This window comes from Helianthus annuus, chromosome 14 (assembly GCF_002127325.2).
Source record: "Helianthus annuus cultivar XRQ/B chromosome 14, HanXRQr2.0-SUNRISE, whole genome shotgun sequence".
Lineage (NCBI taxonomy): Eukaryota > Viridiplantae > Streptophyta > Magnoliopsida > Asterales > Asteraceae > Helianthus > Helianthus annuus.
In genome coordinates, this window is record NC_035446.2 from 129198672 (window position 1) to 129213223 (window position 14552).

Sequence of the window (14552 nt, forward strand, 5' to 3'; positions counted from 1 at the left end):
TTATGGTCTCGAGTCGCAACCACGGTCTCGAGTTATGACGTTGTGGTCTCGAGTCGAGACCTTTGTCTCGAGTCATCACGTTACGGTCTCGAGTCGAGACCTTTGTCTCGAGTCATCACGTTATGGTCTCGAGTTGTAGACCTTTTGCTCCCTTATGATTTCGAGTCGAGACCTTATGGTCTCGAGTCGAGACCTTATGGTCTCTAGTCGAGACTGATGGTCTCTAGTCGCAATCTGATGATCTAGAAACTTCCTGTTACAGCTGTTAATTGTGATAACATAACTGAAAATTCGAAATCTAAGGGATTATGAGATATTATTTCCTGTTTTAAGGTGATCTAATTTTATCAACATATTTCGAAAAAAATAGTAACTGTTTATCTAATAACAGTTTCGTATAAAATTAAAAGATAAATTTAGATCAAACATGGAAAAAACACCCATTAATCCTAAATCATTCCAAAACATAATAGAATTTTCGAATTTTCTCATGAACATGATGAACCCTAATCATAAAAAAATAAAATTCTGGAACCCGAAACCTGAAACTTTTAAGACTTCTAAACAGATTTCGGTTGTAAAAGGTAAACCCAGTTAATTTCGAATGAGCATATGATTAATCTTTTTCCGAAAAACAATGATTTCGAGTCCATCTTCATGACCCGAAAACGGCTGTGATAGTTTTAAAGGTACAAAAAACCGTTTTCTAAGTTTCAATCCCAGAATTATGGATACGAAAATAGAACTGACTAATCAACATATGCTCTGATACCACATGTTGGTTCAGTTCTGTTTGTGCATGAAGGAAAACAGTAAACATACCTGTTATGGCCGACAGGGCAGTGGAGAATCCAGTGAGAGAAGACGACATGGAGTTCGACATCTTTGTCAGGGTGATCTGGTTCCTCCTTAGGGTGCTAACTGATGATGGGGACTTAGAAACCGAAAAGGGTATCGGTTAGGAGAGGAGGTTTCGTGATGATGTTATGGCTAATGAGGTGTGTGAATTGTGTAACTGAGTAACCCTTAAACCTCCACATAATTCTCCTTATATAAGCACCCAGGAGGAAACCTAATTAGTTAATAAGGGTAATATGGTCCATCAACAATTACCAACTAATTATTTAATAGGTTATTATATATTTTGATCTCTATAATGTAAATGATTATGATGGCTATAGATTAAATATTAATACGTAATATATTTAATCTTACATGGTGTCTTTAATTTACTTCGTTACAACAAAAATGACTTCATACAAAAATGGACGCAATTATCCGTCACTCTTAGAACGCATGCATATGCATATTTTATTTCTCACGTTTCTTAATAATTTTCAGCCTTTTAAAAATAACACATATATACATACAATTAGGGGTGAGCAGAAAACCGAAATAACTAAACCGTAATCGAAAAAACCGAACCAAAATAAATGAACCGAAACATTAACCGACGGTTCGGTTTTCGGAATTTTTAATAACCGAAAATTTCGGTTCGGTTTTCAGATAACCATTTTCAATAACCGAAAATAACCGAACCGAACCGATACGGTATAGTAGTAGGCCAAATTCATATATTTGTATGTTTAAGTTTAAGTTGTTTAACCCATTCAACTAAGAATTATTAATTTTTTTTCTTAATTGTTAAATATTTATAATAAGAACGTTAACATGTTTATTTATAATTGAAATGATTTATCCATTGTTTACAATTTAACATAAGAATTTAATGATTTATAAAGTATTATAAAAGAAAACGTTTTAATAAAAACTTTTGAGAAACATTAAAATAGATTAAAAGGTTAGGTTTATGTGAACACTATTAATTAAAAAGACTAAATATATTAACTTAAATGTAAACATTTAAGAAAACCCTTAAACTTTGAATTATACTTTTTTTTTAGTAAATTACGTTTTTGGCCTTGTGGTTATATCACTTTTACTATATTAGCTCAAAATAAGAATTTTTAACATATCTTGCTCCATGGTCTCTATAACTAACCATTTTGGCGCCTAAGTCTATAGATCATAGGGGCCAAAATGGTTAGTTATAGAGACCATGGGGGCCAAAATGGTTAGACTTAGGAGCCAAAATGGTTAGTTATAGAGACCATGGGGTAGATATGTTAAAAATTCTTATTTTGGGCTAATATAGTAAAAGTGATATAACCACAGAGGCCAAAAATGTAATTTACTCTTTTATTTTTGAATCTTATGTAATTTGTTTAAAAAACCGCACCAAATCATTAAAATAACCGAAACCAATAAACCGAAACCAAACCGAACCATGCACACCCCTACATATATAAACAGTAGTTATTATTACAATAATGCACTACTATCTTTAAACATTTTTGAAACCGTGAATAACAAGATTATATAGTTAATTATAAAAACTGGGTCAAGTGACCCAAATTACGGATATTCCAAATTATAAACTTCATGTTATAAAAAGTACGTTTAGGTTTACAATCTCTAATCAAAGAAGAAACGTTATGGACTATGATTAAAAGTGTAAACGTAAATACAGATTAATAATTAAGAAAAAAGAAGTAAATATGAAGGATTCTATTTGAATAACTTGGAGGGGTGGCGAAGTGAAATGATTCTATTTGAATAATATTAATATTATAAACATTTAGCTGTCTGATTTATGAAGCATTTTTTTAATGTCACTTGAAATTGTGGGATTTAGCCATCAATAAGTATATTTATCTTTTTGAAAATATAAATTCAAATTGTTAATAAAAACTTAGTATTAAAAAGATAGTCTACCCTATAAACACTTATATGTTTGATTTGTGAAGGAGAAGATATATGTAAATTAATAATAAATACTTAAAAGTGTATTGATTTGTGAAGGAGAAGATATATGTAAATTAATAATAAACTAGTATTAAACACCCCCCGCGTTGCGGCGGAGGCGAATACTAATGCCACACTACTGTCAGCGACCACCGACACTGAAGTTGTGGTGTTAATGCGAAGAAATTAAACCGAAACGTAATACATAAAATAAAATAACTAAGTTGATCTAGGAGATGAATCCGCGTCTATTTTTTCCGGTTTGACAGGTTTATCGTAATCTATATATAATATGTGTCATTACCACTTCACAAATCATAATGCATACACTACAACAACCATTGCATCAATATGTTGCAAATTATATTTATACAAGATTTTGGCTAAATTAATTAGATTATTATAAATAATAATAATTTACAAATAAAACAAAACAACTTTGAATGGATGAAACCGATTAAATATGGTAAGATAATGAAACCATTATTTGATCAAGGTACAACCACTTAAACACAATTTACAACCATACATGCATGCAAAACGTATTGAATTTGGTAAGGTAATGAAACCATTATTATCTGATTAAGGTACAACCACTTAAGCACAACTTACAACCTATATTTGATTAAGGTACAAATATTTAAGCACAACTTACAACCAAACTTGCACACAAATGTCAATTTACAACACATGATACACTTCATACTACATACATATGCACAAAACAACAACTATGCAACAAATACAACCCCCTAATGCACTACATTGTTATAAATTAATAATAACTAGCAAAAACACCCGCACGCGTTGCGTCGCGGCCACAGTGCAAACATCGAATGGATTAGTACAAACGTTACGTGATGCGTTAATCATATGAAAACGCGCGTTTCAACCTATCCGATCGAACTTAATGTAACCTATATAAGCATTGCGATTGGATCAAAATATAAAGTAAATCAAATTTATACCATACAATCATAACGTATTATACCAATGATCTCTTGTGCTAGTGGTCAAGGGGAGGTGAGAAGTTTTGCTTCTCTTGGAGGTCTTGGGTTCAAATCCAGACACTGGGGAATTTTAATACTAAATTGGTGATACTAACTACTAACCCGATTAGCGACATTCTATCCATACACCGTTTAAAAAAAAGTTACAAAACTAAAGTGGTTAAATTTAAAAGATAAAAACATTTGTGTTGAAAATGAAAAAATCAATTATTTTTTTGAAAAACCCCCAATACATAATGTACAACAACATAAAGCAAGTTTGCGTTGCTAATTTATATTATAGTAATATTCAAAATTTTGTTTCTATCATGTTCATGTAATGCATGGAAAGAACTTATGAGAAGATATTCGAGGTTTTAATTTCGCTAACGTTGGTATAATTACCTCATCTAAACTTTGGTCACATCTTAGCTCAAGATATTAAAACGATAGATAAAGTTTTTATTTTTTACGAAAATATATCATTTCTTAATTGTTAGCTGTAAACGAACCGAACGAACACGAACAAGGCCTTGTTCGTGTTCATTCGTTAAGGAAATAAATGTGTTCATGAACACTTACCGAACGAGATTTTATGTTCGTGCTCGTTCATTAAGGAAATGAGAGTGTTCACGAACACAAATAAATTTGGCCAACGCGACGAAGGATAAAGGTGGATGGCCCATAGAGTAGCACTAGAACTTGAATCCCTTATTGTGGAACGGAGGTCGACCGTATTCGTCGATGTAAATAATGAGAAAGGAAAAGGAAATGGTTCATAAACAAAGTGAAATAAGGTTTCCTAGTTTAATTGTTATGGTAATAAAATAAATAAAAGTTTAATAATATAAAAAGTATAGATAAAATATATGAAAGTAGAAAAATCTTTAATTAAAACACAAACATACGAACATAATCGAACGCATATAAAATGAACGAAAGTTCACGAACACCTTACCGAACGTTTACGAACACAATTGAACGAACGAGACCTCTGTTCATGTTCGTTCATTTAACTAATCGAACGAAATTTCTTGTTCTTGTTCATGTTCGTTCGTTTATTAAATGAACGAACATAAACGAACTTCCCGCCGAACAGTTCACGAAATACAATTTTCGGTGGTTACATCATATTATTTATTTCCACTTATAGTGCTCCTCCAAATATGAGTTAAATGTCATTTTAGTCCCTGCGGTTTGGGTCATTTTGTCAGTTTAGTCTAAAGGTTCATTTTTCGTCTGTTGGTCCATAAAGGTTTCATTTTTCGTCTGTTGGTCCAAATAGGTTTCACCGTTGCCATTTTAGTCAACTGGGTCAATTTCATCCATTTTTCTGTTAAAGAGAAACGTAATTCGGTGATTGTATATGGCCGAATTGCCCTTCTAATTAACAAAATTACATATAAAATGACCGACTTGCCCTTCTTGTTAACAGAAAAAATGGATGAATTTAAATCAGTGGACTAAAATGGCAACGGTGAAACTTTTTTGGACTTACAGGCGAAAAATGAAACATTTAGACTAAACTGGCAAAACGACCCAAACCACATGGACTAAAGTGGCATTTAACTCTCCAAATATTAAAGTTATTTTTTTTCATAATAGGACATTGTTTCAGCAATATTCACCACAAGACATCCCACATAAAACTACTTACTTTTCGTATTTTACATATATATTAAGTTCCATCACAATGCAAAATTAATGTTGTCAAATAATGCAAATATATATATATATATATATATATATATATATATATATATATATATATATATATATATATATATATATATATATATATATATAGGGTAAGGTTCATGCGAGAACCACCCTTATTGCGAGAACCGCGAGAACCAATGTGAACAGGGGGCAATTTTGTAAATACATAAAACTTGTAAATTAGTCGCTCCTCCTCTCCCTGCATCTGTACTACTGGACTTCAAACAAAAACTAAATCACAATCTATCAAGAAATCACGTCCGACAATCCCACAAGCATCATCAATCTGCGATTCATCACAGCGATTTACAAAAAATCAAGTTCGACGCTCCACAATATCAGTAGTTCATCATCAAACTTCATCGTATGTTCGATATTAGTGCAAAAAGAACATAATCATCGATTTCACATTCCTCTTCGATTCGAAATTAGGGCAAAACGACCATAATCATCAAGATTTGTTGTACAGATAGGGATAATTTGAAGAACATATGTCGTTTAATGGAATCGCGTCTAACGGAATCACGTCTAACGGAATCACGATTCGTTGTTGCACCGTTCTGTGAATTTGTAAGTTCATACACTTTGTTTTGTAGTCGTATGTGACAATACAACTCTTAATCATCGATTCAGATATGTTATTATGTGATTATGACACTTAAACAGTCGTTTCATACCTGTTTCATATCTGCAATATTGAAAATTGTGTTATATATATGATTTTTTGAGTGAACAGGGGCGAATGTTGTGATAGAACTATATGTATTGGGGTAGTTATGTGTTTGTTCATGTAGTTTTTCTTGATGAATAATGTTACGTGAATAATGCTAGATATGATGGGCAACACACAACTTGATTTGGTAAGCGTTAGGGTTTTTTTTTACTGAACTATAACTGTTGATAAGTTATGTCATGTCGATGCACATGTGCATAGCTATAGTTATGCACATGTGCATATTTTGACAAGATATGCTTACACGGAACAGGATAATAAGGTAATGTTGTGATCTATATAGATATGCACATGTGCATATTTTCTAACAGAAACAGAACAATATAATTAGGTAATGTTGTGATCTATATAGATATGCACATGTGCATATTTTCTAACCGAACAGGCTTACACAGAACATGTCGATTAGGTATAATTGTGTGATATATAGTTATGCACATGTGCATATCTTGACAGAATATGATTACACATAACAGGATGATAAACTAAATTTGTGATCTATATAGTTATGCACATGTGCATAAATTGTTATAATAGGTTAATATGCACCTGTGCATAGTTTGCAATAATAGTCTAACAAGGTAGATAATGTTGATGCATATGACTTTGATCTATATGGTTATGCACAGTTATGCTAACATGTATTTCATCTTGGAATATGTTAATAAGGTATAATTGTGTGATATATAGTTATGCACATGTGCATAGATTGTCAGAATATGTTAATATGCACATGTGCATAATTTATCAACATAGGTTCTTAAGGTATTTAATGTTTATGCACATGTATATAATGATGCACGTGTGCATATCTTATATGTTGATCATAAATTAATGTTGATACACATGCTCATTGTAGATCATCTATGGCAAAAAAATACACGGATTAACAGATGATAGAGTTAAGCATATGTTAGACGAAGAGGCGTTGAAGCAATAGGAATGCTGGGGTGTGCTCAACAACTGGAAAAGGAACAGGCAATATGATGTTATGGATGTTAGATGTGGGTGATTCAAGGATCGAAACTGTTGGGGCGGATACGTGAAATGTTGTCTGTGTGAAGATGGCGATGAAACAGCTGAACACCTTCTTTGTTCGTGCAGGGTCTGGTATCACATCAGTCAGTGGTGCAAGGTGAGTCCTTTTATCCTGTTTTTGGTTAAAGATATCATAATTGACTCTGAGTTTTGCAATCTGGATAGAGAAGTGAAAGTTGCTTTACATGGCATTATGTTCGTGACAAGATGGTGTATATGGTTAGCCAGGAACAATAAAAGGTTCTTGGAAACTCAAGTTAAACCCGGAGAGATTATCCGTAATATTAAGCCCATCGGTTTTTATGGTATAAGAATCGGTCCAAAAAATAGGTCCGTAAGTTGGAAAAGTGGTGTAGTTTCGATATAAGGTAGCTGCTAGTCTCCGGTCTTTAGGTTCTTGTGTTGAGTTGTTTTACGTTTTGATGTAGTGGTTTGTTCGACCGCCTCTGTTTTGGATGTTGGCTTCTGTGAATAACATTTACATTTAAAAAAAAACTTATGCACATGTGCATAGTTTGTCATAATGGTTTTGTTGCTAGTTAATGTTAAATATGATTGGTGGTATTACGAAATTTGATTGGTAAGGGTTAAGTTTTGTTATTGAAATAAACCTGTTGATAAGGTCAGTCATGTTAATGCACATGTGCATAGTTATGCACATATGCATATTTTGTCAGATTAAGTTAATATGAATGTATTAAGGCATATGCACACGTGCATTATTACCTTAAAACATAAACATTGTACATATTGTATGTAATATGTTTATTTCACATGTGCATACATGAAATAATTAATGTAAAATATGTAATGTATGCAGGAAAAAATTATTCGAAACTGCTCATGGATTGACAACAAAGGCGTATTTGATTAATAGGTTAACGGATGAAAAATACCAGGGAAAATGATGGACGAAGAGGCGCTGAAACAGGAGGAGTGTTGGAAGATAGTTATGAAATGGAAAGAAGATCAGAAGGTGTGAGGTTGTGAACTAATGCGAATGTTATGTAGGTAGTTTGTGGATATGCAATTTATAAAGTCATTTTTTTTTTGTTTTCTTGATGTCTTTTGATTGTAATATGTGGGTAGTTTTTTACGATAATGGTTGATATAAGAAGTTTGACGTATACGATGTCTTATATGGTGGTTGATGGGTTAAAACTTTATTTGATTGTTCAGGTATATTGGTATGTTTGTTAATATTCGATGTATTATGTTGTTTGGTATAGAAAATGTTGGTATTGTACATGTGCAAAGTTTGATATAGCATATCATATTACGGATGTGGTACCCTATTACGTATGGGGTACCACATTGCATATGATTATGTATATGTAAAGGAAAACGAATTACATGTAGTTAATATATTCATGTATGCACATGTGCATTGGTCGAAACAATAACAATATGTAGTGAAACATTAAACATGTATGCACATGTTTATTGTTTGAAACAATTACCATGTGAGGAGAAACAGTAAATATGTATGCACATGTGCATTTTTCAAAACAGTAACCATGTTGGTAATATTTGTTAGGTGGTCAATAATGAAATTACATACGCTTATGTATAATAAGTAATTTAATTGATATCAAAGTATCATGATCACAATCATAACATATGAATACGTATACAGACAGTGCAAAATGTTTGTAAACAAAAAGAATAATGATTAGAAACTATTTGTCATTATATATAGGATAATCAAGAATCGTTGAATGTTTTATGACGCCTGGATGAATGTCTACGAGGTTACTCAGGTTCATATATATATGCAGGGTCTTTAGCATCATCATCAACATCTTCATCAGTATCATTGGATTCAACGTACTCCCAACTGTTAAACGTACTGTTTATAATAGGGATGTATGCAGCATCAACATCGGGTATCCAATATGGTGTGCTATTAGGTGTAGAAGTCGTAATTGTTCCTGTATAAAGAAAAAAAGAGAAAAGCATATAAGATTATGATTAATATGGTATATGGTAGATGGTGTGTATACGCACGATGTATAAATGTTTAACATTTTTTTTTGGTGATGAGTATGGGGTGTTGGTAATGTGATGCACATGTGCATAATTATGTACTGATGGTTAACAGTTTATATGTGATGATTATGGATTGTTGGCACATGTGCATGTTCATGATAATGATGGTTAACAGTTTACGGATGACGAGTATGGGTGTTATCAACATAATGCACATGTGCATGATCAGTGACGAGTATGGGTGTTATCAACATAATACCTTTAGTCACAAATCGAATGAATTGCAACTCTTGATGTTCTGTATTTGTAGGTGTATTGTGACTGTCAAGTGTATTATCAGCAGATGGACCAACCACCACCGTAACCACCATTGTCCCCAAGCCCGATAATGGCGGTATTCAGCTCTCCTCTAACATGAGCAGGAACTGTCACAGTAGCTCTGCGCACTAAGAGTGAATTTGGTGATGCTGACATGGCATTTGTAGAACGGTTAAATCCCACGGGTTGGTTTCCTGGGAGAGACATTACCGTAGGGCCTGCTCGGGTGACATTTGGGGCTGAGAGTTGCGGACCAGGAGACGCAGCCGAATTGTTGGAATTAGTTGGTCCGGCTGATGGTTGACCACCATCGAAATTCGGGTCTAAACCGTTCAACTCCTGAGCAACATGTTCCATGATGAAGGGCCGAAACTGTGGACAGGGTAAAGAACCTCCAACTGTAGGACCTCCTTTCGGTGGCGTTGCAGGTTGCAACCAAACTTGATCACCCGCAAAGCACCTCATGTTAACCGCAAAATATTTCCGGTATATTATCCGAATCCAATACGGGCCACGAAGAACAAACGACACATCAATCGGTAACAGAGTACTAGGAACGATTCCCATGCCACCTCCGCTAGCCACAGTAGAAGCAGTTAACATGGCAGATGCACCAGGGTTTCCACCAGGACCCGTACCGGGACCATAGACATGACCAACATTTGGGTTTGTACCATTTGGCATTTGCCCATTAACATTTGCTCTTGATAGTGTCGGGATAGATGAAGCCGCACCAGAAACTGCAGAAACCGGAGCAGCCCATGCAGGACGTGTTGCAGCATCAAGAGCATGCAAAGGTCCTGCTGTCAGACGAATGCAGTCCAAAAGAGATGAAACTTCCGTCCCATTGATAAAATCCTCGAGAAACTGAAAAAAAAAAAACAGAACTTTAAGCAATCAATCAATCAATCAAAAGTTTAATACCTGATAGAAGGATAAAACTATCTGAGTTTTCGCAGATTAGTACTGAAACATTCTTTTGCATGATTAGAGGCTTACACTTATTAAAATTTAACAGAAAGTAGACTTTTAATCTAATTTGCAACATAATGCACATGTGCATATGATTTAATACCATATCATTTACAATCAACATAATGCACATGTGCATATAATTTAATACAACATCATTACAGTAAGTATAATGCACATGTGCATAACAGTTAATACAATATCATTTACAAAGTATATACATCAGTCAACATAATACATTTAGTCACAAATTGAATGAATTGCAACCAGTAGATGTGGTGTTACCAGTAGATGCAGTGTCAACTGATAATGATTGATTAGGTAAATTATCAGTCTCAGAGCCTACGTTGCCTGGTGTAAACATGGAATCAAACGTCTGTATTTCAAACCCATGAAAGGTGTGTCGATTTGCAACTGTTGTAAACACAGGATTGCAACTTTCATTTGGATTAACTGCAGGTAAGGTATTGACATCAACATCAGATGGACCCACGGCAGAAATAGGATTGAAATTGACATCAGATGGGCCAAAAAAACCAGAATCGGGATGTGGATTGTATGCAGACAATGTTGTATGATGATCATCAGATGTCGTAGGTTCAAATCCAACACGAGATGAGTCAGACAAAGCCATGTGTAGCCGAAATTAGTATACAAACGCCGAAATCAGTATCCCAATTGAATCCCCTGTAAGATGTGTATATCGCCGCCTATCGCCGCCGTGAATCTAGAGAGATTAGTCACCGCCGAAGATCTCCGTCGCTGATTATGAAAAATCTCCAGCGAAACCCTAGAATGTAAATGACGATAGTGAACAGGGGATGAAATAAAAGGAGTGCGTGTTTTTTATTAGATGTCACTTAATTACAAATTTGCCATGTGTTCACATTGGTTCTCGCGGTTCTCGCAATAAAGGGTGGTTCCTAACGGATCTTTATCCTATATATATATATATATATATATATATAGGGAGAAGATCATGCGAGAACCACCTCTTATTGTGAGAACCGCGAGAACCAATGTGAACACACCAAAAATGCCTAAAAATAGCTAAAAATCACATAAAAATTTTTTTTTTGATTTTTTTAATATTTTTAGGTTAAAATCGCTACTTTTCGAATCAAAAAAAAAAAAAATTTTTTTTTTAATTTTTTTTTTTAATTTTTTTTTTTTTTTTTGCTTCGAAAAGTAGCGATTTTAACCTAAAAAATATTAAAAAAATCAAAAAAAAAATTTTAGATTTTTTTTTTGATTTTTTTAGATTTTTTTAGATTTTTTTTAGATTTTTTTAGGTTTTTTGGGGGTTTAGTTTTTAGCATTTTAGCTTGGGTGGGGGGGGGGGGTTAGGTTTTTGGGGGGTGGGGAGGGGGGTTTAGGTTTTTTGGGGGGGGGGTGGGGGTTAGGTTTTTTTTTGGGGGGGGGGTTAGGTTTTTTTTGGGGGGGGGGTGGGGGTTAGGTTTTTTTTTAGGTTTTTTTAGGTTTTTTTAGGTTTTTTTTAGGTTTTTTAGCTTGGGGGGGGGGGTTAGGTTTTGGGGGGGGGGGTTAGGTTTTTTTTGGGTGGGGGGGGGTGGGGGGTTTAGGTTTTTGGGGGGGGGGTTGGGGGTTAGGTTTTTTTAGGTTTTTTTTAGGTTTTTTAGCTATTTTAGGTTGTGTTCACATTGGTTCTCAAGGTTCTCACAATAAGGGTGGTTCTCGCATGAGCTCCTCCCTATATATATATATATATATATATATATATATAGGGCTTGGTTATATAAGAAACTCTATCTTTTAAAAAAAACTATGGAAACCCATTGTGAACCATTGATTAGCTTACATCAAACTTGATCAATGGCTATGATTATTTTGGTATGAATAAAATTAAAAAGAAATAAAAAGTACTGCCATTTAGTACCATTGAAGGGTATTTTCGGAAGTCAACAAAGACATTGGAAAACAAAAATCACTGCCATGCAGTAGCCGTCTAATCAAGAACTGCAAACACAATTCAAAAATTTTTCTTCTTTACCATTATACTCATTTCTCCTCTGTTCATGTTTCTCTCTCGTCCAAAAAGAAACATTGAAAAGCTACTTCCGGAACCCTAACACAGAAGCCGATAGTGTCCAACTTGTAGAATGAGGAAGTCGTTCATAATCTTGTCGTCGTCGGTGAAGCTGAAACGATTAAGGAAGATTCAGACTTCAATTAAAAGGTTAGTTTGTTGTAATCGGTCATGTAAAAGGTGGTTTTGTTCAACCGATTTATCGGAAAATGGCACCTGAGTTTGTTTTCTTTTATATATGTAGGACTTCGAAACACAGATTAGGGAAAAAAAGGTCTGAGAGCCGTAGTGTTGTGATTATATCCGACGAACCCAAGCGAGGACCTTCCAAACAACAATCTGACTTTGGTCCGACCCAACGGGAGTTAGGTTAGAATTTTTATGTCTCTGAACACTTAACATAGTTCAAGGTGATCTATATATGGATAGTGTGTTGGATAAGAAATTGTGCATAACAGAATTTTGTTGGCTACCTTGCAGTGTATGATGATACCGATAGTGTGTCACCAAGCCATGGGAAAAGACGGAAAACAGGTAACGGTTAACCAGTAATATTGTTTATAATTTGTATAATGTCTTGTTGGGCTAATCGTTTTCCTTACGAATCTATCGGAGCTAAATGAAGGTTGTGTGGAAAGCAAACGGGGACATAACAAAATGCACAGTGGTAAGTTCCTTTTTGTTACAATAGTGGCTAATTGTGTATCCAGTTAAATCTGAGTAACATGTTTGAAACTGTAGGGAAAAAAAGCATTGTCGGGGATAGTTATGGGTGTGGAAATAAAAGAAAACGTGGTTAGTTAAATATTGTTGGCTTTGATTAACATGTGTTAATTGGGCATGACCTTGAAAATTCACTAACATGTGATAATCAGCAGGGGAAAGAAACAGCGCCGATGATAATTCTGGCAATGTAATGCGAAAAAACCGTGGTTAGTTATTTTTTAAGCCCTTCAAATTTTTGGATGTTACGAATGAAAAATTGTTACATGTTGTCATAGGTGGTTTTAAAGTAGACTAATTGTTTGGGTTGTTGTGGTTTCGTATAAAATGTTATTTCAGTAAGTAGGGCAGAAGTGACGGCTACATCGAAGGGTGGGACGTTAAGGACCAAAAAGAAGAAGGGTTCGGAGGACAATGGGAAAGGTAAAGCAGGGAAACCAAAGGTAGTTGGTAACAAACCAGAAAAGGTTCAGAAAGCCCGTAAGCGAGCAAAAAAGGATGAATTTCCAGGCATAAGGACAAGATCTGCACCACTGCAGTTTTATAAGTGTGTACGGGCATTGACAGAACAACAACGTGACGCAGTCAGGCAAATGGGCTTTGGTCGTTTGCTAACTTTCAGCGTTGATGGTTTGCCGGCTAAGTTAGGTTATTTTGTTGTGGACAATTTTAATCCTGATAAGATGGTGATATGTACGCCTGCCGGTGATATCAAGGTGAACAGGAAAGTGATACATAAGTTATTAGGGATTCCGACTGGTGGACAAAAGATTAGTTCGATTGGTAAGTTGCCGATGCTGACTGATGCCATTGCGGATTGCAGGGCGAGATACCCGGGTGTAATGGTGCCTCCAACAAAGATGGTGAAAATGATAGATGAGTCCGATGGCGAAGACAGTTTTGATTTCAGGATGGATTTTGTAATGTGTTTTGTGGCAGTGCTGGTTGATTGTCATAAACAAAGTTGTTTACGGGAAGAAATCTTAGAGTATCTGGATGACGAAATGGACTTTGCAACAATAGACTGGTGTGACCTTGTTGTAGAAAAGCTGAGAACTTGCAAAGATACCTGGAATCGGCTTGACCCACAAAGTTTCTTCGTCGGTCCTCTAACGATTCTGATGGTAAGTGTACTTTTAATTCTTTTAGATAATTAACATGTGTTAGAATAGTTGATTATTTCCGGGCTGAACGGATCGTTGTTTCTTGTAGTTGTTGTACG

At 34.7% G+C, this 14552-nt stretch overlaps 1 protein-coding gene and 1 long non-coding RNA gene across 2 annotated transcripts; one reads left to right on the forward strand and one right to left on the reverse strand.

The window, feature by feature from the left end:
- Positions 1-5650: 5650 nt before the first annotated feature.
- On the forward strand, positions 5651-8308 carry LOC118486653. The gene is made up of 3 exons (XR_004879359.1): positions 5651-6083; positions 7106-7381; positions 8105-8308. It is a non-coding gene; the product is annotated as an uncharacterized LOC118486653 (long non-coding RNA).
- Positions 8309-8857: 549 nt separating this feature from the next.
- Positions 8858-11393, reverse strand: LOC110907369 (mediator of RNA polymerase II transcription subunit 14-like). The gene is made up of 3 exons (XM_035983254.1): positions 10849-11393; positions 9533-10458; positions 8858-9215 (listed from the first exon to the last, which is right to left on the reverse strand). Exon 2 carries the CDS (start codon positions 10273-10275, stop codon positions 9610-9612), a length of 666 nt encoding a protein of 221 aa, XP_035839147.1. The 5' UTR covers positions 10276-10458; positions 10849-11393; the 3' UTR covers positions 8858-9215; positions 9533-9609.
- Positions 11394-14552: the final 3159 nt, after the last annotated feature.

Excerpts from the sequence above, each read along its gene's own strand:
- LOC110907369 (XM_035983254.1), bottom strand. The coding sequence starts at position 10,275 with ATGCCAAATGGTACAAACCCAAATGTTGGTCATGTCTATGGTCCCGGT.